The following is a 22,465-nucleotide window of genomic DNA, read 5'->3' on the forward strand; positions in this document are numbered from 1 at the left end:
AAACTCCCCTGATAGCAGCACAGGCAGCTCCAGTGGAATGCCTTCAGTCATGGGCCTGAAGAATCTGTTCTCATAAGAAAGATAAGAGATAGTGTAGTAAGAACAGGTTTTGTTGCCTCTCCTGTCATCGTTCTGGCACTGATAAGGCACTGGTCGCATGGTGCTGTTCTGCTGATCTGTAATAATCTTCTCTTCACATCAGAGCCACTCTCCTTCCTCTCACCCACCTTGCTACGGACTTAACACATTTCCACAGTGGGATATTTAAAAACTGAACTGGCTGCAAGAGGCCTGAAGAAAAGCAGATGTTGCTTTAGAATTACTGAACCGTATCAATTGCCATTAGGTGTGGAAGATCCATTAGCATTGGCCAGTTCTTGATAGAGGCACATTAGCTTCTTGACCTTCATAATAGCAAGTAATGAAAATTGCTTAAATATTTAATCATGAGAGCCATGCAGCAAATTGCAATTTACTGAGTTTTCACTAGTAAAGACAGAGACCCAGCAGGGCTGGCATCATCTTAACTGCTGACAGTCCCAAGTCTAGGAAAGTTTGGCCCAACTGGAGAGTTATGCAGGGAGCAGACTGGCCCCACAAGTTTTGCAGACTTCAGTCTTTGTTATGTCCAGACAACTCATGCTAAAGCACAAATCCTTTGCTGTTTCAGCATGTAGGAAAGCAAAGTCAAAATGCATCAGATTCTGAGCATGGTTGCACTGCTGTGCACCAAGTATTCTGTACTTGTAGCATCTCATCTAATCGTGTATAAAATTTGGTTTCCTAGGCAAAGGGATTGTTATTTTGTCTTTATCCCAAGCAGAATAATGGTAGCTTTGAACTGGACTGTGAGTCTGACAAATTCATTTTCATCCCATACTTATGCATAGGGTCACACATGATTATTGGCCAGAATCACAGGCAGAAATTACTCTTTCCCTCTGCATTATGGTCTCCTTCCTGAGCCTGATTTATATTCTCCTCTTCTCCATCTGCTCAATGTTACATCTTCATCCATGTAGAGCAGAAATTACCTGGTAAACAATCCAAAAAACCTGGAAGGGAGAGGAGGAGTGAAGACTATCAAAGCTCCCCGTGGGCATAGGGAAAGGTCCAAAGAAACAGATCCACGTGGACATAATTGGCCTGAAGGGAGCTGCTGTGCTGGAGGACAGCCCTTGGACCCAGGGAGCTGCAGGAAAGCCAAAGGACCTGTGAAATGCTGGAAGCTTTCAGCAGCTGAACATTTGGTGAAATGCCTCAGCCAAGTGCTTGGAGGGCCAGTGCAGAGGAAGCAAAGTCCTCCAGGTAAGAGGTTGGGGAATGGGTTCTTCTGCAGGTAGCAGAGCACGAGCCAGTTGTGCCTGACAGGTTCTTCTCCTTTGGATACAAACATTTTATAATTTCATTTCTTTTCCCTAGTGCTAGCTGCATCATCAGTTACATCACTAACATAAATGGCATCTTTAATCTCTGACATACTAGTTTTACTCTGTTTCATCATCAAAATTAACACATTATGAGTCAGTCCACACAAGATTTCAGCAGGAGCAGAGGAATATTCAACCTGACTTGAGAGACATCCAGTCACAGGGACAAAGGGAACATTTTTACATTTGGCTTGGATTCAGATTTTAAAGAAGAAGAAACTTAAGGCCTTGCATAGAAGTGAAGATAGTAGATAAATGTTCCTTGTAACAGTGATGAACTGAAGGATGAATTGCATTCATTACAGTAATTCCCAACCATGTACATATCAGGCATCTGATCTGTTTAGTCCTTGGTTCTCTCTACAGAATATGGGAAAGGAAAGCAACTTCCTTCAGGAAATTTGATGTGTACTTAAGTGTTCAAGACAGGAGGATGGATTTCAGTGCTTGCTTTTCTTCTGGCTTAAACCAGATAAGAACATTTTTTAAAGTTACATATAAGATGAAACCCGTCCCAGCTGAGGGAAGAATTACAACCATGCTTTTCCATCCTTTCTTTCATTGACAAGAGAGGTCTTTTCCCACTTAACCTTGTTAGCAAATGCTCCTGCCATGGGAATGCTGCCATGGGAAACTTAGCTCGACTGATAGTAATTTTATCCAGCACTGGATAAAGCCTTGCAGGCTGCTCTTAAGCCCTGTGTTGTAGTTACTGGAAGTAGTTCTTGCCATCTCAAAGCATCTTTGGGAGGCACAGAGTAGATGGTTTTCTCTAAAGACAGCTGAAATGTTCTAGTGAATCTTCTGGTTTCTTTTTTTCCTATCATTCTGGGAAGTAGCTTGGAATCATTAGCAAGCGTGATAAAGAGGGTAGAAGTTTGTAAATACCACCTTAACCTGGTTGGGTGGCTCTCAAAATCTTAATTTTTCTCTGTCCATTTGACTTTGTGACTATTTATTGAAACCATATGTGATTCTTTAAGCAGCACACAGTAATTTGTTTGGAAATATGGGGCTAGAGATGTGTCTCTTTACTGGCTTCTAAAACAACTGTGAAATAAGAGTTAAGAACTTTTATACAAATGAGTCTTAAACATATTGCAGATTGAGTTAAAAATAAATAAGTCCTTAGCAAGGATTTCAATAAGCAGTAAGAGTAGCTGAATTAAAATATTTCCACTAAAATTAATGAGCCAATCCTGGAATGCTTAGACTGACTCTTAAGTGTGCTCATTTAAAGACTTTGAATATGTTTGCCTGTCTGAATTTCTATGGAACATTTTGAATGCATGACAGATTATAGTCTTCAATTATTTTAATTTGGTTTTCTTAATGGGCAAATAGCTAAGAGCTTAATAATAAAAGACGCTTAGTGCTTATCATTTACATTATTTTATGTGTTCATTAATAATCATAATGGGGCTTATAAAACAAAAAATCAAGTCTAAGTCTCCCCAGGTCACATTAGTGCAAATGTTGTGTAGTATTCTGTGGGAGGTTTGGGAAACTAAGTGTTTCATGAAGGGCATTCTTAACTCCATATGTTCTAGAGAAAGTTGGAGAATTTCGATGGAAATTTATTTTCTAGTTTGCTCAGTGGATAGAAAATGCAACTGAGTCTATGGCCTGCTCTGGTTTTTCTATGTATTTTCCAAGCTATTCACATACACTATCACACAGGGATGGGCAAACCCCACATGTAGTGAAATGAGGCAACCAGGTGCCACTAATTGCCAGGGAGTGAGCATGAGCTTGTGTCAAGCCCACCTGTGCCTAATTAGGGTGGGTCCCCACTGCGCATGAGCAGGACCAGGGGGCCAGTAAAAGGCCTGCTCATGCTCACAAGCTCATGCTCACTCCCTGGCAATTAGTGGCACCTGGTTGCCTCATTTCACTACACCCACACGTTGTATGGCTGTGTGAAATCCTTAAAATTTAGTTTGTTAGTGACAGGAATGCTGTTGTTACAGCACTGGCTGCTCTTCTACAGCCTCAGTTGTCCTTGTTTGTCAGCCTCTCCTTACACATCCGGGTTCTGAGGCTTCCAGGCTTTTCTTTTATTACTATCCAAACAATCTCCAGTGAGCTGCTTTTTTTCTGGCGCTGTTTTGCTCCCAAAACTGTGTAATTTATGGACTAACTGGTGTCCTCCAATCTGCTGACCCCTAATGCTGACATTGCCTCTGCTCCTGGCACAGGAGAGTTGGGGGGATCTGTGGTGGTTCCCATCATCTGCTGGGACAAGAGGGCTTGTAAATCACACCCAGACAGCAAGAAATGGAAGTGATGAGAGCACAAGAAGGATATGGATCAACAGAAGCAAAACAAAGTGATAAAATCTCCTACCACAAAGGAGCTCATAAGTTGAAATTTTGCTTACCAGTAACACTTGTGGGAACAGTTTAACTACAAAGTAAATCCTGCTAGAGGTGTGTGAGCCCCAGGGTTGTATCTGCAGAAGCAGGATGCAGTCCTGTGTCACAAGCAGGCTGCTTTGCAAGCCCATCTAAATGTGGCATTGTTACCAAGAAGCATCCCAGCTCTGAAGGGCTCTATTCTTTTCTGAACAATCTCAAGAGCTGCTATGTTCCTTTTCATATATTTTAGTTACTATATTAGAACCTGCAGTGGAAAACACCCATCTGTGTAATTGCACCAATGGAATGAGAGCTGAGTGACACTCTGGGCATTCTGGTTCTGAATTACAAACATTGACTGCTCCCTTTTGGATGCTGCACAATACTTTGAGCTCTGGTTCTCCTGCAGCCCCTGCCTGGCTGCTGAGCTCTGGTCCCGGCTGTCTCCTTGTTTGCTACAGCCAAGTGGAATTCTGGCACTGGGAGTGATGCCCAGCTCTGCTGTTGGCCAGTCCCACACTTCCCAGATGTCCATTTGTATCTGTCAGCACAGGTGAGCACACTCAGCATTCCAGGGTTCCTGTGTGGAAAAATTCACCTGTGTTCATGAGGTAGGATTGGGTGAGGGGGTAACATCTTCCTCCGTAAATTACCTTTCTATCTGGGGCGTTTTCCTTCACTGATGGAAATCCAATCCAATCCATTCCTAGACTTTTTAGAGGGTAAAAGCTGCTTTACAAGCAAATTCCTCTTATGACAGGTATCAGCCACCATCATTCATCTTGCTCAAGTCATTACACGCAGTGTTGTTCTGTGCCTGGTGCTGGAGAAGCTCAAAGCTCCAAGGGTTCTCCAAGTAAAAATATGGATAAATGCAGCTAAGGAAAACTATCCTTCTACCATCTGTTCTGTAACCCAGAACCCTACATAACTCTTCACTGTATTATAAAAGGAAAGAAAAATGAAAAAAAAAAAAATCCATGTGTCTGTTCTCCAGTCAAAAGATTATCATATGGATATATTACTGTCTTTTTACTTCCTAGGCATAAATGAATGACAAAGCAGCTCTCTCCTGAGCCAGTAAATTCTCCCAAACAGTTTGGGGTTTTTTTTCTCCTGATCTAGTGAGCTCCTGGGGAATAGAGATTTTTATTATTGTTGTTATTATTATTATTATTATTATTATTATTATTATTATTATGGTAAAGTGCTTCAGGAATGGTTTCAACAAAAGAAGTAAACCTTACATTGTATTCAGATAATGTTCTTAACTTCTCAACAAGATTTTCTAAATTGCACCCTGGGAATTATGCAAATGAAACCTTTGGTCAAATGTTACAGGATTACTGTAGAAAAAATTCTTTTTCTTAAAATCTCATTAAGAGTTCTAAAATTACATGTTCCAGTAGAAAAACCATGTGCCTTCATCTGATGAATATCTCCCTAGTAGTAGTAATACACACTATGCTCCATTTTCAATGATCTTTGCAACTTTCTGTGACAAGTGCTACTACTTCTGTGATTTTTCTGAACACTTCATTTTCTTCCTGGAAATGGAATTAAGTACAGATAACAGGAAAACTACTGTAACAGGATGACAACAAATAAGGAATCGTTGAATATTTTTAACGTATCTCCCTCTGTCTTTGTTTTGCTTAGTGCAGTACAATTATCTCATGGATTTTTCATAGCATAACTGAGTCTTATGGTATATTTCATCTCGTAGATCTGCAACAATTTCCATACAGACAGCTTAGCCTATTAATGCTAATAAAAATGCTGGAAGGACATCCTATAGCCGTACACTTTATTAAACTACATTGCTTTCTTAGAGAGTTCTGTTTATCTGCATTTCCTGAAAATAAAATATAGTGCCTTTAGCACTGAATATTTAAATCCCTCCTGCTTTTCCCTGTTTCTCTCTCTCTTTATGCATTTCTAATGCTTCTATCACAGTGGGATCTGGGTACTATATGCAACAGGAAATAGAGCAGAAAAGCACATAGCACGTCCAGCAAGAGCTAAGAGGCTTTCCCCTTCCATGATTCAGGTGAAAATTAAACCAGTCAAGAGATTGGTTTGCTCTCTGGTGCTTGTGATCAAGTTACAGCTATAATTGATCCATGTTGGGGCTGGGGACATCCTCCTGAGACTTGTGAGTCAGTGAGCAAACAGGCAGGAATGGTGCAGATAGTTTTTTATATTTTTCTTTTCCCTCTTTTGTCTTTGTTAAGGGAAATCTTTCTGAAGGGGAAGGATTGGTTTTATCCTGATGTGTTATAGGTCATTTGAAGCTGTGTAGATGCATGTCAATGGAGACAGACAGACAACTGTATAGCTCAAGTTACCATTTTTTCCCTTTATTTTTAATGTGTAATTTAGAACACCACACTGACCCCAAGCTGGAGGTCCAGCAGTGGCTTTGCATGATTTCACTTACCTTGAGCTTAGCTGCAAACATGTAAGCAGTGGGTTGGAGCTTGAACTCCCTGACTTGAGCTATGCTTTTGCAGAGACATTCATGTAAACTCAATTTTCAGCTCTGTCTGCCTGGCAGGGTGAAATCTGACTTTCTAAAAATGGGGACTGTGGGCTTCAGTTATTGAACTGTTGAGTTGGTTGCCATCATTAAAACCACAGTTGTGCAAGGAAAGTTTGATTTTAATATGCTCTCCTTTTCTCACCCACGGATTTGCTAATGAAAATTGTATTTGTACCTGTCTACTTGAGACCCTATTACAAATACCCACTGGGCCCACAAAAACCTGTAGAAACTGCTGTGTGCAGCATGAGGGCACTTTCACAATGTCCCCAGTACCTCTTTTAAGTGATTATACCAGTGCAAGGCCAATCAGTTTTCCTTGGTACTAATAGCCTAAACAAGCAGTGAATCCTGGAGAGAAAAGACAGATGAAACTGTCTCTATTCCCTGACCTTCAGCTCCAGAAGTGTAGGTGCAGCACGAATCAATCCTGGCAGTGTCTAGTAATAGCTGACATTATTAATCCTTAACAGGAACAGACTATTTGGAGGAAGCAGTACAAAGAAAACAGTGTACAAACTTGATGATGATGTGGACAAAAGCATCAAAGGAGTTTCTCAGAGCCAGGGGATCAGATATTATTCTGCACAGCCACATTCGGCATCCTGTCAGCCTCCCACATCAGGAGAGGGAGAAACAGCAGCAGGTCACATGCAGGAGGAGTGCAAGAGTAGCCCACAGCCCTGTCCCAGTTCCTTTACCTCCTTTTCCTTTGGGAAACCACCTTTACTTCCCAAATTGGGGCTGGTTGAGGGAACACGGGGCCCTCCTGCATCCCACTGAGCCCACATAGGCTCCTCCGAGTCTGCACTTGCCATAGCAGAGATGCCAACATGCACTCAGCTACAAGATTTCTATTATCTTCCCACTTCTTTTTTGTATTCATAGATCTGCTAGGGAAAAATTTATGCACGTCGCATTTACAGTGCCAAGACAGTTTGTGATGGTGCAGGGGGTGGTAATTTATTTGTACCTTGCACTTTCTTTCAGGAATAGTCAGGCTGTTGCAAGAACTTCTTTCAGCATTTGATCAGAAAATTAAATTTGGGTTTAAAGAGATAGTCAGGGTTGCTAGGACAACATATTAACCTCCCTTTTTTTTATTTTCTCAGCTCTGTTTCTAAGGTTCATGTAATTTGACATTCTATATTCAGTTTGTGGTGGTGTTCTCAAGGTATGGGAGGGAAGCTGTTGTGCCAAACACACTTCTTCAACAAACAGTAAAATGAAATGGTAACATCCCACCAGGTATTCTCAGCCCTCCCTTGTCAAGCCAGCAGGGTTGGACAAAAAGGGAGCAAACAGCCCAGTTCTTTAAATTTCATGGGAATATTTGTCTGCCCAGTCACAGGGACTGAGAATATGATGTGGGAGCTTGCAGACAGCTTTTTCAGAAGTGATTAATGGCTGGGAGACTCCAGGTAGGGCCGAACACTGTGGACACTTTAAGGAGCCTAGGATTTCAATAACATATAAAAAGCATTTTTTTTGTTCGTATAGATTCTCCCACATCTTAGGCAAAAAGTCAGAATTTCAATGATTGCTAGAGAATCGTCATGAATAAAAGAGGAGAAAAATAGCTGAAAATACGTGGAATACACTTTTCCTGGCTTTCCCCCAACCCTTTGGCGTGCAGCTGCCTTGTCAAAATTGACAGCGGCGTTCCATTTATGCAGCTTTCAGGCTCGGATCTTTAAGGCTCTTTAAACATCCATATGGCTTTTGTCCCAAACTTATCAACTGCTGTCTTTGTGATTTCACCCAGATTCGTTCCGATAAGGACAAAGAGATCCATATCAGGTACAGCATCACTGGAGTGGGAGCCGACCAGCCGCCGATGGAAGTCTTCAACATTGACCCTGTGTCTGGCAGGATGTACGTGACCCGCCCCATGGACAGAGAAGAAAGAGCTTCCTATCACGTAAGCATAAAACATCTGAGGTTTTATCTAGGTTCACAAGCTCAAAGCAAAATTGTACCAGAACCATTAGGTTCAAGAAGGGACGTGCAGCTTTGAGAAGCATGGTGGGGTCTGTCTGAAATCAGAGCCTATATCACAACCAGGAGGAGCCAGCTGCACAGGGCTGCTGGGGCTCAACTAGTAGTGAGATTCTCAATCTCTCTCAGCTGGAGCTTTGTTTCTGCTGCCTTTGTTTCTGCTTCCCTTCAGCATAACCTGCCCTTGCTACATCAGCCAAACCAATGCAAAGCAGAATTGAACTGGTGTCCTTTTCGGACAAAAAGCCCGAGTCATTTGTGTTAAAGTGGTGCAACTTCACACTGCTTATTAAATCCAAGCAAATTTATGTGTGGACTGAACCCCCCCAAAACCATAAGAAGCCAATCACTCCATTAGCATGTCTTGGGAAATTGCTAATTTAAGAATCATTACTGCAGCTAAACATGCAATAATTGGTGTAGTCATTTTTCATTTTAAATCACTAGGAGATGTTCAGGCAGTATGATGGGGGTGTGTCAGATAGGTTTTTAAATATGCAGATAGGCTAATATTAAATATGCAAAAATTAATTAAGATTAATTACACTCAGAAGTGATGCCTCGTGCTATCCTAGTTCATAAAATACTCTACCTGCAGCACACTTAGGATGTAATTGGCCATTATGTTTTGATATAAATCCCAGCCCCTACATTGCACAGCGTAATTACACAGCAGATGCAGTCCTGCAAATTGCTAAAAAAAAAAAAGAAAAATAAAAAAAAAAGTGTTGCACCTTGCACGATAGACCTGCAAAATTTCAAGCAATTTCTGCTTCTACGCTTTAGTTCTCTCCTGGAGTGGTTCTGAAAGGTTGTTTCATGGATTGTTTTGTAGCAGCATTAGCCACATCTATCGGCATCGTAATAGCTGTTCCCAGGGATGCTGTAATGTCAGTGAAACAGCACGGGTCACTTCCAGTGACACCAGAGTCCTAACAGTGTGCAGAGATGCACATTCTGTCAGCTTTATCAGGTATCCAGTTAACCATGTTGACACAGCTTCTGGACTGGGGTGGAAGGATAAAGAAAATAGATTACCTCTTTAGTTGGGTGGAAAAAGAGATTTCCCCTGGGTAAAAGAAGATCTGAAGGAAAATTATTTTATCCTCTGTGAACAAGAACAATTATTTTGTTTGTTGTGCCTAGGAAAATATGAAGAGAGGTTGTTTTGAAAAAGGAATATTTGAGATACAGTGTGTGTCATCTCAGAGGTGTTGATATTGTGCCAGGTTATTATAACAGTGTAGTCAATAATAAAATACACAAGTAAACACTTTTGATGGAGCCACTGTGATGTCTGCTATCAGACACTCTCTGTCAAGAACATAAGATGAAAAAGATTTTGTCCTCCATAATAATAAATCTTGTGTCCCCCAGTAATGAACTTCACCTGCTGGTTACAGTGAATTTGGTAAGCTGAATTCTCACCTTAGCAAAGGTGACTGATTAAGTGCCTTGTATGCACCACAGAATTTCCAGCCTTTTCTGTTCTTTACAGAAACCTTGAACTAATGACACCTACAGGAAGATGTAGTTTACAGAGAGTGAATAACTTGTAAGTAGTTATGAGACTTCATAGACAGGAATAGTGAGTGATAGAAAATCTCTGTTGGCAAAACAGCCGAAGGTGATTGAGAACATTTTAATTCACAGCTCTAAACAACCTGTAGCTCCTTCAGCCTCTGTAGCAATGGACTGGTGATTTGTTGAACTATCACGTGTTCATTTAATAACCCTTTATAAAGCAGTTATAAATACACCACATACAAAGTAATGACCCAGGTGTAATTGCAAAAGCTTACAGTAGGAATTGGACCATCCTAGAAAATGGAAAAAATTAAGCCAGTTCCCAGAAAGGAGTTACAGTCCAAGGTCTCATCTGTTGCAAGTTTCAGGGAAGCTGATGAATTGATGCCACTTCATATAGCTGAGCCTCTAATTGAAAGGAAAGGCAGACTTGGATCCTGCTTATACTGAGTCCTGGAAAAGCAGTGACTGAGTTGTGGGGTTGTATCTGAACTGTAGAGCTTGGCCATCTTTAAATTGGTTTGACATCTGCTGTAGAGTTTTCTTTAGCTCAGATTAGTAGTTTAACTCTTAAGCTGGGGTAAAGGATGTCAGTGAAGCTGCAAGGCATCCTTGGTCCCTGTTACCCAGTAGTTCTTGGGCTGCTTTTCCAATATGGGATTGCTACTCTGGCTGAAGATGGGTGTATTTACACAGCTTCAGGTTTTCTGCAGTCCTAAACAGAATGAAGTCTTTTCAGCATCTCTGGCACTGTCAAGTGTTGTCCTTGCTGTTTTCATTCTCAGGTAATCTAAAAACTAATTATAAAAAATTAAAAAAAAAAAAAAAATCATCCTTTGCAAGTGTTTGTGAGGCTACAATATGAAGAGTTCTATTTCATTAACTCCCACATTTTCAACATATACTTTCTTCTGCATAATTATCTGTATTGCTTCAGGACTACCATTTTTAAAATGCTAGTGTTTTAACTCTCCACACATTTTGTAAGCCATTTGTCACCTTTTCCTAAGGTGAAAGAGATTTTTTTCCAGTTAGACCAGGAGAACTGTAGCAGAACTTCCTCAGTTTTCAAGATCATTCTTGAACCTTTAGGGAGGATCATTCCAAGCTTGATGAATGCAGAGCTGTCTCTGCCTCCAGGACTCAACGTTTGCCCAGGTGCAGTGTGTTCTGGCATTCCTGCATTAACCTTCCAGCATGATGGGCAGTGGTGGGGTTTGCAAGTTCAGCTGCATTTTGGCCTCATCTGTGCTGCAAACCAGGATACAAACTCTCCAGAGACCTTGCAGACATCCCAGACACAGAGTCAGCTGCAAATATAAGCAGAGAAAAATGAGAAGGGCTTTGCAGCTACTTAGCCAACACCATATTGCAACACAGAGCTGCACGTGTTGTGCTGAGGGATGCTCTGGGAGTTCCTTTGGCATCTCCAGTGCCTGTGGATGTGGCTGTGGAACATCCTTCCAGCACAAACACCAACTCATTCCCCCAAGTCTTGCTGCCCTCTTACCGTGGCAGCTGTGTGCTGTTGCATCTGCCCTTGTAGTCAGCCCTTAATGTTTATTGCATGCCAAGTAAGTTTCAGCAGGTAGTAATTTAATATGCATGAGTTCTCTTAGCCTTATTTAGCTGAATTCCCAAAGTCCCATTTGTAGAGCTGACAGAATTAGGGACTCTGAATGTCTTTTCTGATCCAGCCACACGTTTTGTATCAAGCTGCAGTCAGGCCTGGCAAGTACAAGGGATAGTAATCAGCAGTTTAGTTCTTCAAGCTCTGTTTTCAAAAACCATCAACAAAACCAGTCGGTAGTCATTGCTTATGATACTCAAGTAATGTGCATTATGGGGAAACTTTGAAGTAAGCACAGTCCCAGGCACATGTGGATGCCTGCAGCATCAGACTGATGGAATGCTGCCTCAGGAATGGCTGGAGCTGAACAGGTGGGTTGTGGTCTGAGAAGGAGTTGTTTGAAGTGCAAAGAGATGGAAAAATGTACTGGAAATTAAGGGATACAAGAGCTAATTCCACTATTTTGAACCAAGTTCTAGTGAGTAATGCCAGCCATTTGTGTTGCAGTACTCTAATTTGAACTTTTAATCACAATTATGAGCACACAAATTAGGTGTGACATTGTATGCTTATTGCCTAAAGGCTCTGTCACTGATTGATAATGTATATTTGTATTAGTGGTATTAGTGCATAAGTAATATTCATATTTAACACAATTCACTCTGTTGACTTTGACTAACTACCTTCAGATACCACCAGCCTCCAGTGTAATCAATAATCATGATACCGAATCATTTGTATGCCAGCAGCTACATTCACACTGGAAACCATCAGTAGAAAAACCTCAGAGACCTGTGGTAGCTGCTGCTGAATATGATAGCAATGATTGTCATACTTCTAAACAATATTTGTTAAGGAATATTGAGCCAGCTCCTTGGCTGGCAGAGTGCAGCAGAGTGATACAGCACCTAGAGATTAGCCAACTACCTGTATTCATTTTTCAGAATGCCCTGCAAGGTATTTCATTTGTTGTTATTTATTCCTTCTGCACTTCCATTACATTCTCCCTCTTGGTGACAGTTTTGAATATTTCAAACCAACTTTATAAATGTTCCATTTGAATACTTACATGTGGCCTGTGTCTGACATGTGTCTGACATGGTCCTGTGACCCAGATTGTCCTCAGCAGCCTTTTCAGTGGTGGCTTTTTCCAGCTCTAAATGCATTTGCCTGATGGAGCCCAACCAGCACCTTCTGTGCCTTGCCATCAAGCACCATGTTAGACTTTGCCTCACACAAGTGAGCCCTGTCTTGGCATCAGAAGAACAATTCCAGAACAAAGTGTGTTGCCCAGCTGGAGGGTGCCTCATTAATAGAAAAAGTAGGGTGGGAGCATAAAGGAGGAGGTGAATTAAGGAAAGGGAATTGTAGTATCTGATCTGCCTTGGAGATACAACTGGTTTCCCAGTAGGCAGACTGCCCCACTGGTGTCCCTCCTTCCTTTGCTTCCTCCTCTGGGAATGGTCTCTGATGAGGAATGGTCTCTGACTAGGAAGAGCTCCCACTGAGCAGAGTTTGGATTCAGCCCCTGGCTGAATCCAACCCCTCTTCTCCCTCTGTTGCCATTGGAATGAACCACGGAGGAGCAATGTGCTGTGGAGGGATACAGAGGCATTAGCACATGGGAGCTGCTATAAGAATATGAATAGAGAAAATTCATGCAAGCAAGGAGGAAAGAAGAAGAAAAATTCGTTGAAGTAAGGCAAAAGAGGAGCAGGAGGGGAGTAGAAGTACAGGCAGCCCACTACCTGCTAGTCAGGGCACCAGCACCCACTCAGCACCCAGGATCCTGGCACTGTCCTCCCTCCCATCACTCATCCTGGGTGCTGGTGCTGGGCTCAGGGCAGAGGTGGTGCTTGGGCACATCACAGCAGGCTTGGTGACACTCCTGTAGTATCACTTATTGAATCATCTGCTCTTTGAGAGCAGGCAGGAATGATGTGTTTTTGGGTATGTGTGCTTAGTGTGTGCAACAAGCAGATAGACACGCATTGCTGAGAAATCCCTTACTCCTGGAGATTTCAAACAAAAGCTATCAAATGTAATTAAAGATTTGCAAGGGGAGAGTCAGATCTGAGAGGGAAGATACCAGCTTTGCTCTCTGCTTTATCTCTGAATGGAACCATTTCCTCTTCTAGAAGTGCAGCAAGAGAGAGCCCAGTGCTGCCTCAGTTGGAAGATAATAACTTTAATTTTGGCTCCGAATTACTTTTTTTCAAAGGCAGTTTGACCTCTGACTGGTAAAGTTATTGAAGTGCTACATTTGACGTGATGGAGGATAGCTCAACAGGTGGGAGGCAAAGGAGTTTGTGTGCAGTCAAGTAATGCAGATATTAAGAGCATTACAAGTCATGAAACCCAGGTATACATCTGTATTGCAAACGAAGCTGGACTTCTTTAAAGAAAAAGTGATGCTCAACTTCTTTTAAAAAAATGTTTTCTCCCAGCTCGTTTCACATGGCAGTTTGTTCTCTTTGCTTGATTAAATGTTAACCCAGCCCATTCTAATAGCATGCAGTTTCTTTTGTTAAGCCCTGGACTTCAGAGCACTGTACATGAAGGAGAAAGTTGCATCAATCACAGCACAGCGAAAGCGAAAGCCGGAACCGGTGCTAATGCAATTAGCACATTTATTTGTCATGCATCAAAGAGCTTGAGACCTCCTTGGCACAGGAGCTCTGACTCCCAGCAGCATCCTGACAGCCAGGGTAGCTGCTGGGAGGGACCAGAGGCCTCCATCCCTCTGAAGGAATGAGCTGGTGTGTGTCAGCGTGCTTGTGGGGCTCATACCATACAAAATGCTCGGTGCAGGGCAGTAGTGGGTAGATCAGCTGTCCACCAGCCCCACTTTTCCAGCCAACCTCTCCATGAAGCTAACGTCCTCTGAAGCCTTCATTCTTCATCCTGCCAGCCTTGTAGGATGTCACACAGCTGTCCTGAGCACCGTCCCCGATTCCCGTGGCAGTGTGGAGGTTCAGCAATGCTCACTGGTGCTGAAATGAAGAGGGGTGACAAAGGAAATCTGCAGTGCTGGCACCCAGGCAATGCCTCTCTGCTGCCCAGCCCTCCTCAGGGGCCGTGCAGCCTTGTCCTCACTTGTCTTTTTTTTTTCCTGACACCAACATCAGCAGCTCTGCTCAGCACACACACCATTTAGAGTGGCCATCTGTTCCCTTTAATGAGAAAACTATCCACTTTTTTCACCTGATTACTGATTGTTCCAGACTATTGTTGATTGCTTTGTTTTATTAATTACTCATTTTGACATGCTGTATCTGTCCCTTTTGTTCAGAAAACAGATGCTCTTGTTTTCAAGCACTATTACTGATGGTTATTGCTAATAAGAGAAAGCCACAGTTCAACTTTTAACTGAGGACTTAACACTGTGGCTCTGATTATTGTTGTGCTTCATCATTGGACATTTTAGTCAAATTTGAGAAAAGTATTTCATTCTTATTGCCACAGGGGCTCCATCATTTAAAGGAAAGGGATGAGTTTTATATCTTTTGGTGCAATGGGATCGGTAGCTGTGGCTGTTCCTAGAGACTATAATTAAACAAAGAATAAACAATACTAATGCCACTGTGAAGTCTCTTCACCTATTAATCCCTGTTCCCGTGGATATAAAAGGTTGCACATTTCCATAAGAAACCTCTCAAGTAAAAATCATTTCCTCACTGTGTTTGGAACTCAGCAAAATTTGCTTTTCAGATTGTTAGGCAAGGATCACCATGTCTTAAAAATTAAAATCCAGTGGTCTATTAGCAGCAAAGGAGATAGCATCACCCCACCAGTCTGGTTTTCCACTGACAATTACTGTTTTAAAACATTATTTGAGTATCATCCTAAGCCTTGAAAAGCTTCCTGTGTGGAGAGTCTAGATGGAAACCACATTGCTGCTTTCTGATGGAATTAGATACCTGCTCAGCTCAATTTTGAGGAAGTATTTTTGAGGAGTATTTATGAGTTCTTACAAAACATGGTCTCTCATTCTGCAACAAATCCAAGTGCTGATATTATGCTCTCATTGTGCTTATTCCCAGCTCCGGGCTCATGCTGTGGATATGAATGGAAACAAGGTGGAGAATCCTATTGACCTTTACATCTATGTGATTGATATGAATGACAACAGACCGGAGTTTATAAACCAAGTCTATAATGGCTCTGTTGATGAAGGCTCGAAACCAGGTACAGTTAAAAAAAATTCTATTGCTAGCTTTCAAATGTTAATGTGCTGTGGTGGCTTTGCCTCCTCTTGAAAGAGAGGGAATGTAGAGAACCTACATTCTGTTGAGCCCTTCCTAGACATGGAGTTTGCAAAAGCAACAGTTTTGTAGATTAATTTTCTGTATTGTTGTTCTCTTCAACTCATTACATGTGTACACGGCTCTTGCTCTCACTACAAGGTGTTGAAAGCAAAGCTGGCAGCAGCCTTTTGCTGACCCTGAGCCTGGAATATAGAATATCTGCTTCCTTGATATTTAATCCACCCATTTGCAAACTCAATATCTGGCACCCAATCAGACTCCAGTCCACAGATCAGGCTGTGTCTCAGGGTGTGTAGAAAGTACTGTCTTATTTGAGGCTTGATGCAAATTTACTGAAGTGGGAATATTCCCACTGAAATTGCTGGCTCATCCTTCCTCCCCATGGACTTTTGTTACAGAAGGTACAATGGGGAAAAAGCTGAAGTAGAATTTCAGAAAATTTATGAGTGAAAGATAAGTGAAGGTGTAAGCCCTACATGGAATATAAGTGATGATTTTTATGTGAACTAGTTTATATGCTTGGAAAAATGCAGCTGTAAAGGTCTTTAGTGTTTTCTTTTCAACTATATTTTTTATTTGTTATTTAAGTGTGGTGTAACGATGTCCAACATGGTAGCAGGATTGTTTTAGCTTATTGCTGAGCATAACTATTATGAGTTTATTCATGATTTAAGCAGAAATTGAATCCTGAAAGCTGCCACCAGTACTTTTTTAAATCTCCTGAAATCTGGGTGAGATTATTCCAAGGCAAATTTTATCCTTGATTGTTTGTCAGGTAAGGGTTTAATGCTGCGTGACTTTGGTTTGTGTCAGCAGACATTTATCATGGCTGCTCTGCTGCCTGAGGTGTCGTAGGAATGTCTCTGGTGGCCACTGTTTTTAACAAGGTGATTCACAGTCATGATTGATTGTCTTTCAGCACTGGGAGGAATGGGCTGCTGTGGTGACATGTAGTGGGGACATAAAGTGACATTATTTTTGAGGAAAGAATAGGTACAGTTCCCTTCCTGCTTTGGGTGGTGATGTGCCAGTTGATCCCAGGCTGATGTGTCCTGATCCTGGTCCTGCAGAGGGGATGAGAGAAGTCCCTGAGCTGTTGGCTCTAATGACATCTTCCTGGAGGATTTTCCAGCTTTTCTTTGAAGGCCACTTTGGGGCATCTCAGGGTTTGAAGATTGATGCAACATTTCCATAGGAAATCAAATTTATTACATCTTATTCTAGGACAGATCAATATTCAAAGTGTTCCCAAATGTTTTAACTAGCTCTGATCATTTGTGTGAAAGAAGCAGTAAATTGCATCCTCTTCTTGTCTGAAATCCAGATAAGCCTTTGAGCTATTAAATCAGGATAACTTTGCCTACAAAACACTTGTGCCTTTGCTTGTAGCAGTGATTCGTGGTATTCTGTATCCCAGGCTGCAGTGCTTGCCTTTAAGGCAGGTAGGTAGAAAGCAATCTGTTTCTATTTGAAAGAAATTACATTTGTCTTTGATGTATTTGGTGCGGGTTGGTTTGTGGGTTTTTTTTTCCCTCTTCTCTATTTAATCAGTATTCTTTTACAGGTTTATTTTAGTATTGAATTTCTGTTCTTTGCTTTTGTAGGACCTCCTGGGAGTTTGGGTATCTGAGGCCCTCATTCCATGTACTTAGCAATAAACATGATGATGTGTCTGAGATAATGATAGAGAGGTCATGGAGTTAGTGTGGATGACTGCATGCTCCTCGTTTCCCTTAGAGTTCATATCTCTGCTTTGTGTAGAGACAAGTCTAGACAATGTATTTACCTAAGCATAGATCTTGCAGAGATTTGGAAACTTTTTATCATCCAGGATGCTTTAGACTATCAAAATAACTCAGGAGGTATCATACCAGCCTTTGCAAGAGAAAAAAACACGTGGGCAGAATTCATGCTCATTTGTGGGGATGGTCGACAATGAAAGACATTGCATATTGTTAGAGGTAACAGCAAAATGTGTTCAGTATTGATTCAACAGTGAGTTATTTATATATATATGCATCTATAAATATGTATATGCATATGTATGAATATCAATGTATAAAGTACAGATTTGCTTCAAGCAAACAAAAAAAAATCTTATTCTATGTTGCAGGAGTTCAGGATTCATTTTCCATTGTTCATTGGTATTGAACTACACCTGAGAACTGAAAATGCTTCCCTGGATATCCTGTACAATTGTTATTTCTCACATCTTCCATATGCCCATTTATAATGGCTGTGATTAAAAATGCAGTATTACTCAATTACCACAGTATCTGCAATATCCTTAAGAATTTTGCACACCTCTTATAAGAAAAATAGCTAGAGTACTAGAGTATCCCAAATAAATCCTGACTCTGAGGGCAGCCAATGACTGTTTGAAATCAGTAGGAATTTTTCCCAGATTAAAAAAAATATATTATAAAGTGACATATGGAGCCCAATCTCTACCCATGGACATTTTGCAAAGCACGACCATCAAAAATACACTGTTGAGCACAGACTGAACCCTAAAAGGCTTCAGCAGGATCAGTAGAGCAAATCCCCTTCTAAGTGAATAGGAAAGGGCTCAGAGGTGCTGTAACAGCCCACCCTGGGGGACAGGACAAAGCAGAGGCATCTGGTGGGTGCTGCACTCTGAAGGTCAATGGGGTCCCCTCTTAGCAGCTGGGATGCAGAGAGCTGGGATAGAGCTCCAGGCCTCATCTCTGACCCTGTGGAACAGCTGCAAATTGTGCCTGGCCATGAAGGGGATGAAGGTTGGCCCAGATGTGAGTTACTGACTGCAGTGAGTAAGGCAAAAGGAGGTAGAGTGAACCAAGAAAATGGGAATGCAGGAAGGATTTGTACTGCAACCCGCAGCACACTGGGATACTGCTGGGCACTTAGCCTCCCATGGAAGATGCAAGTTTGATTTACTCTAAAATACATATATCCTTCAACAGGGATTTTCCAAGAGTGGAAGGATTGGCAGTAATGTGAAAAGATTGATTAGAGATAGTCTGGTGGGGTTCAAGTGGAGGGGCTGCCCAGGCTTGGAGCACTCAGGCTGCCCGGGTTTCCAAGGAGCGTGTTTTCTGAGGTGTGTGAGTCACCTTGAAGCAGCTCTAGACAGGAATAGAAAAGAAATCATCAAGTATTATTAATTATAATAGGTTGTTGTTGCTGGTTAGGATTGTAATACCTTAATTGAAATAGTGTCTTACACAGTAGTATAATGTTCTTGAAAGCAGGACCTCGTCTTGGTGCTGTAAAGTTCTTTAGTGTGAACACATGTCACAGCCTGGCCCCTTTACAGCCTTGAATGTATGCTGCCTCTTCAACTGAATTGCATTTCTTTTCCTTTTCTGATACTCTGGAAAACATTTGAATGTATTTCTAGCTTATCTGGCCTCAGGTCATGCAGCTGGACAATTTAAATGTGTAAATGCAGGTCCTCCAAATGTGCAGAGCAGAAATAGTCACACAGGATTTTCCTTTCCCCAGGACCATCCTTCTTCCTTACTCTCTCCACGAGTTGTTTTAATTTATGTGCCACTGTTTGAAAGTGTATCTTAAAAGACTGTGTTTTACTCATATTGAATAATGTTCTGCCTCTTTGAACTTTGCCTCTATATGAAGAACACAGCCAAGTTTTCAAAATGCAGCTGCAAGCATGAGCTGAAATTCCCCTGGTCCCTCTGGCAGCCTTAATCAGCAAAGTTCTCCCAGAGCTGCAGAAGTTGCCTTTCAAGCACTGATATAACATGATGGACTGCCCAGCTTTGCTGCCCAGCACCCCCTGCCCTGCAAGGATTCTACTGCCCTTCCAAAGCCCACGTCTCTGAGCTGCCCCACGCAAGCTCCATCACCCTATGGCAGAAAGGAGCTGGGCTTTGGGATTGGCTTTTCCCTGCTGTACAACACTGCCTGCTGTGAGCCCAGCCCCTGCCCTTGTGCTGCTGGGCTGCAGCATCCCAGGAGTGTCCCTGGGTGTCCCAGGGGTGTCTTTCTTTCAAAAGAAATTCTGCAGTTTCAAAGAAAAAAAAAAATTCCTCGGTACATTAGAATGAAAATGCTTAAATGTAAAAGGAAAAAAAGGGATTTAATCACAGAGCAAAAATGTGATGGAGAAAGATTATTTTGGTCACTGCAGAATCTTAGTTTTGCTCTAACCACCCCAAAACATACTCTGTGGTAGGATGTGGATATCTTACTTAACTGAAGCGTTGAGTTCTGAAAAGGTCAATGTGAAACGCTCTGCAGTGATTCGAGTGCTTTGCTCTGGGTTGTATCTATTTTGTTTTAACAGAAAGATTGTCAAAAATTAACACATCTCTCCAAAACTATTTGTTCCTGTCAGCCTGGCCTTTTCCTTTCTCATTCATCTTTTCCAGTTCACTAACTCTCTGGATACATCTTGGTCCCTCTCAAGTCAACAGCAAAAGTTCTCTTAAACTACAGTTTCATCCAGGTCCTTGTTTCTCATTAATATTCTGTAAGTAGGATACTTCACTCCTGCCACCTTCTCTGGCAGTGGTGTGTAAGTGTGCTAAATATGGACAGTCCTCCAAAATAAAGGAATATCAGTGTTTCCTACATGAGAAATGTTGTAATTTAAAATTTCCCCATCTCCTCCTGATTTCATGGAAGTTTGATACAATAATTGTTGATAGCATCCCACAGGAAAAAAAGAAATAGCTAGGAGCTGAATCTATATGTGGCAAATTGAGTTAAAGAAATCTCATAAAAATAAGCAGTATATTAAAAAAGCCAAGGATTTTAAAAGCCGATTATTCTACTAGTGTCCCAGTTTGTTTATTTTATTTCTGTGCCAGCAGAGATTCCTTCAGAGATTAGCACCATGGACTAATGCACAGATGGGGCCAGAAACTTGAAAGTCATCTGAATATTAAGAATTTAAATCTTTAGCCTCAATGATTTGAACAGAAAGCCAATTATGAGGCTGAATTAGTTTTCAAATTAAACTGAAATTTAAGGCTCGTGAAATTAATCTTTTAAGGCATAGAGTTGCATTTATATTTATATATATATAGATATATAATACATTCATATGGAGAGTTTGTATTCTCCATTTCTGGCTCCTTTTTCTTGTTCAGCCTGGTGTCCTGCAAGTTGTTCTTTCGGTGAAGGAACAGATTGGGTGTTGCTGGGTGGCAGTGGAAGAAACTGAAACAGCAGCACCTGAGATCTGAAGAGGAGATGCTTAATTTTTAAAAATTCTTAGGACACTGAGTGAAAACCCCTTCTTTCCATTGCCAGCCATTCCAGAAATGCCACAGTGCTGCTCGTTGTTAAAACATGTAATATTTTTTGACAACTTAGAGGAAAATTGGTTTGAGCACTCTCCATTCAGGAAGGCTCTGGTTCAGCAGAGCAGGATCCTGGATGGATGCATGTTCCCTATTGATAGCACTGGAAATATGGAAGTGCCATAGGATTCATACAGGTCATGTAAAAGCAGAATTTCCAAGAGCCAGACTAAGTCTCAGCAGATTGTTGCTTTTGTCCCAGAGCTTTTCACAGGCTCTGTGCATTACTTCTGGGTTCATTTCAAACCTTAATATGTGCATCAGTGCAGAACCATCTCCTGCAGTTTGGGAAGGTGCTGTTCTCATCCTTACACTTTATATGGCATTAAAAATGGCTTTGTCCAACCCAACTCTCACATGTAACACACAGACGTGGGATACACAACATTCTTTTTTAAGTTCTTTTGCTCAACCAAGCACAATTTGAAGAGAAGAAATAGTTTCTTTGCAGTCACATGGGGCAGTCTTTCCTTTTTGTTTTGAGGTGAGTGGTTATTAAATCTGTGCTCTTAATTTCCTTTTCAGAAGCATCCAGTCCCAAGAGCAAGAAAGTGAATTATAGGGCTGTGGGTGAGAAACTAATGCAAATTCCCAGACTATGGATCTTTCCTGCCAGAAAAAAATTGTCAAGTTGCTATCAAGAAAAAAAGTGTAAAGTCATGTTCTGAGACCACTCTAGAAGGCTGATACAAGACTGCAATAGTCCACTCTCTGCCTTTTTTTAACCAGCAGTTAGAAATAGCATAGTAGTATATTTATTATAGTATTTATACTACATTATATTTTGTATTATATTGTCAGTATTCAAGGATTGAACTCAAACCTTGTGGAAGCTGTGTTAAGTCTCAGGTTTTGTGCAGCCAGCTCTGCATATGCCTCAAGTTAAGCATAAAACCAGGCCATACTTTCAAGCACAGTTTGGTGCTGGTGTTTTCAGGATGTCTCCTCCTGAGTCATTTTTTCAATTTGCCTCTGGGAATCGAGAGGCTCCATCTGCAGGAATTCAGCTGGGCTGAAGCTCCTTGGCTCATGCAGACAAACCTGGTTGCTCAGGGGGGCAAAAAACCCCTGGTTGCTCAGGGGCTGAACGTGCTTTTGCCCATCTTGTCTGCTTATTTTTTTTCTCCCTAGTACACAGGGGCTCAGAAGGCTGCAAGCTGCTGTACAGGAATCAGCTCCAAATCTGAGCATGCCCATGTGTGTGCTGCATTCAGTGCATCCCTTCATTTCCTCTCAAGGAAATACTTATTTCCTCTTTAATGATAAGGTATTATTTCAGTTCCAGGTGACAGCAGTCTCTTTGAATTGCTCAGTCATCTCTCCAGACCTCCTTGCTCTCTTTATTCTCATTAGACTGGCTTTTGCCTTGATTGAGGCTGAGAGGCTGGCATCTCAGCTAATTAGGAAGTGACATCCTTTATGAATTAGTTTTGAAAGGTCAAAATTTGCCAACGATTACAA

At 41.5% G+C, this 22,465-nt stretch overlaps 1 protein-coding gene across 1 annotated transcript in view; it reads left to right on the forward strand.

Moving 5' to 3' along the window:
• Positions 1 to 22,465, forward strand: part of CDH4 (cadherin 4) — a 407,807-nt gene that overhangs the window by 307,822 nt on the left and 77,520 nt on the right. Inside the window, exons 5-6 of the mRNA XM_030463155.1 lie at positions 8,095 to 8,250; positions 15,468 to 15,612. Of these exons, the coding sequence (XP_030319015.1) occupies positions 8,095 to 8,250; positions 15,468 to 15,612 (301 nt within the window). The remainder of the gene's footprint in view (positions 1 to 8,094; positions 8,251 to 15,467; positions 15,613 to 22,465) is intronic.

Source organism: Calypte anna, chromosome 20 (assembly GCF_003957555.1).
Source record: "Calypte anna isolate BGI_N300 chromosome 20, bCalAnn1_v1.p, whole genome shotgun sequence".
NCBI classification, from domain to species: Eukaryota; Metazoa; Chordata; class Aves; order Apodiformes; family Trochilidae; genus Calypte; species Calypte anna.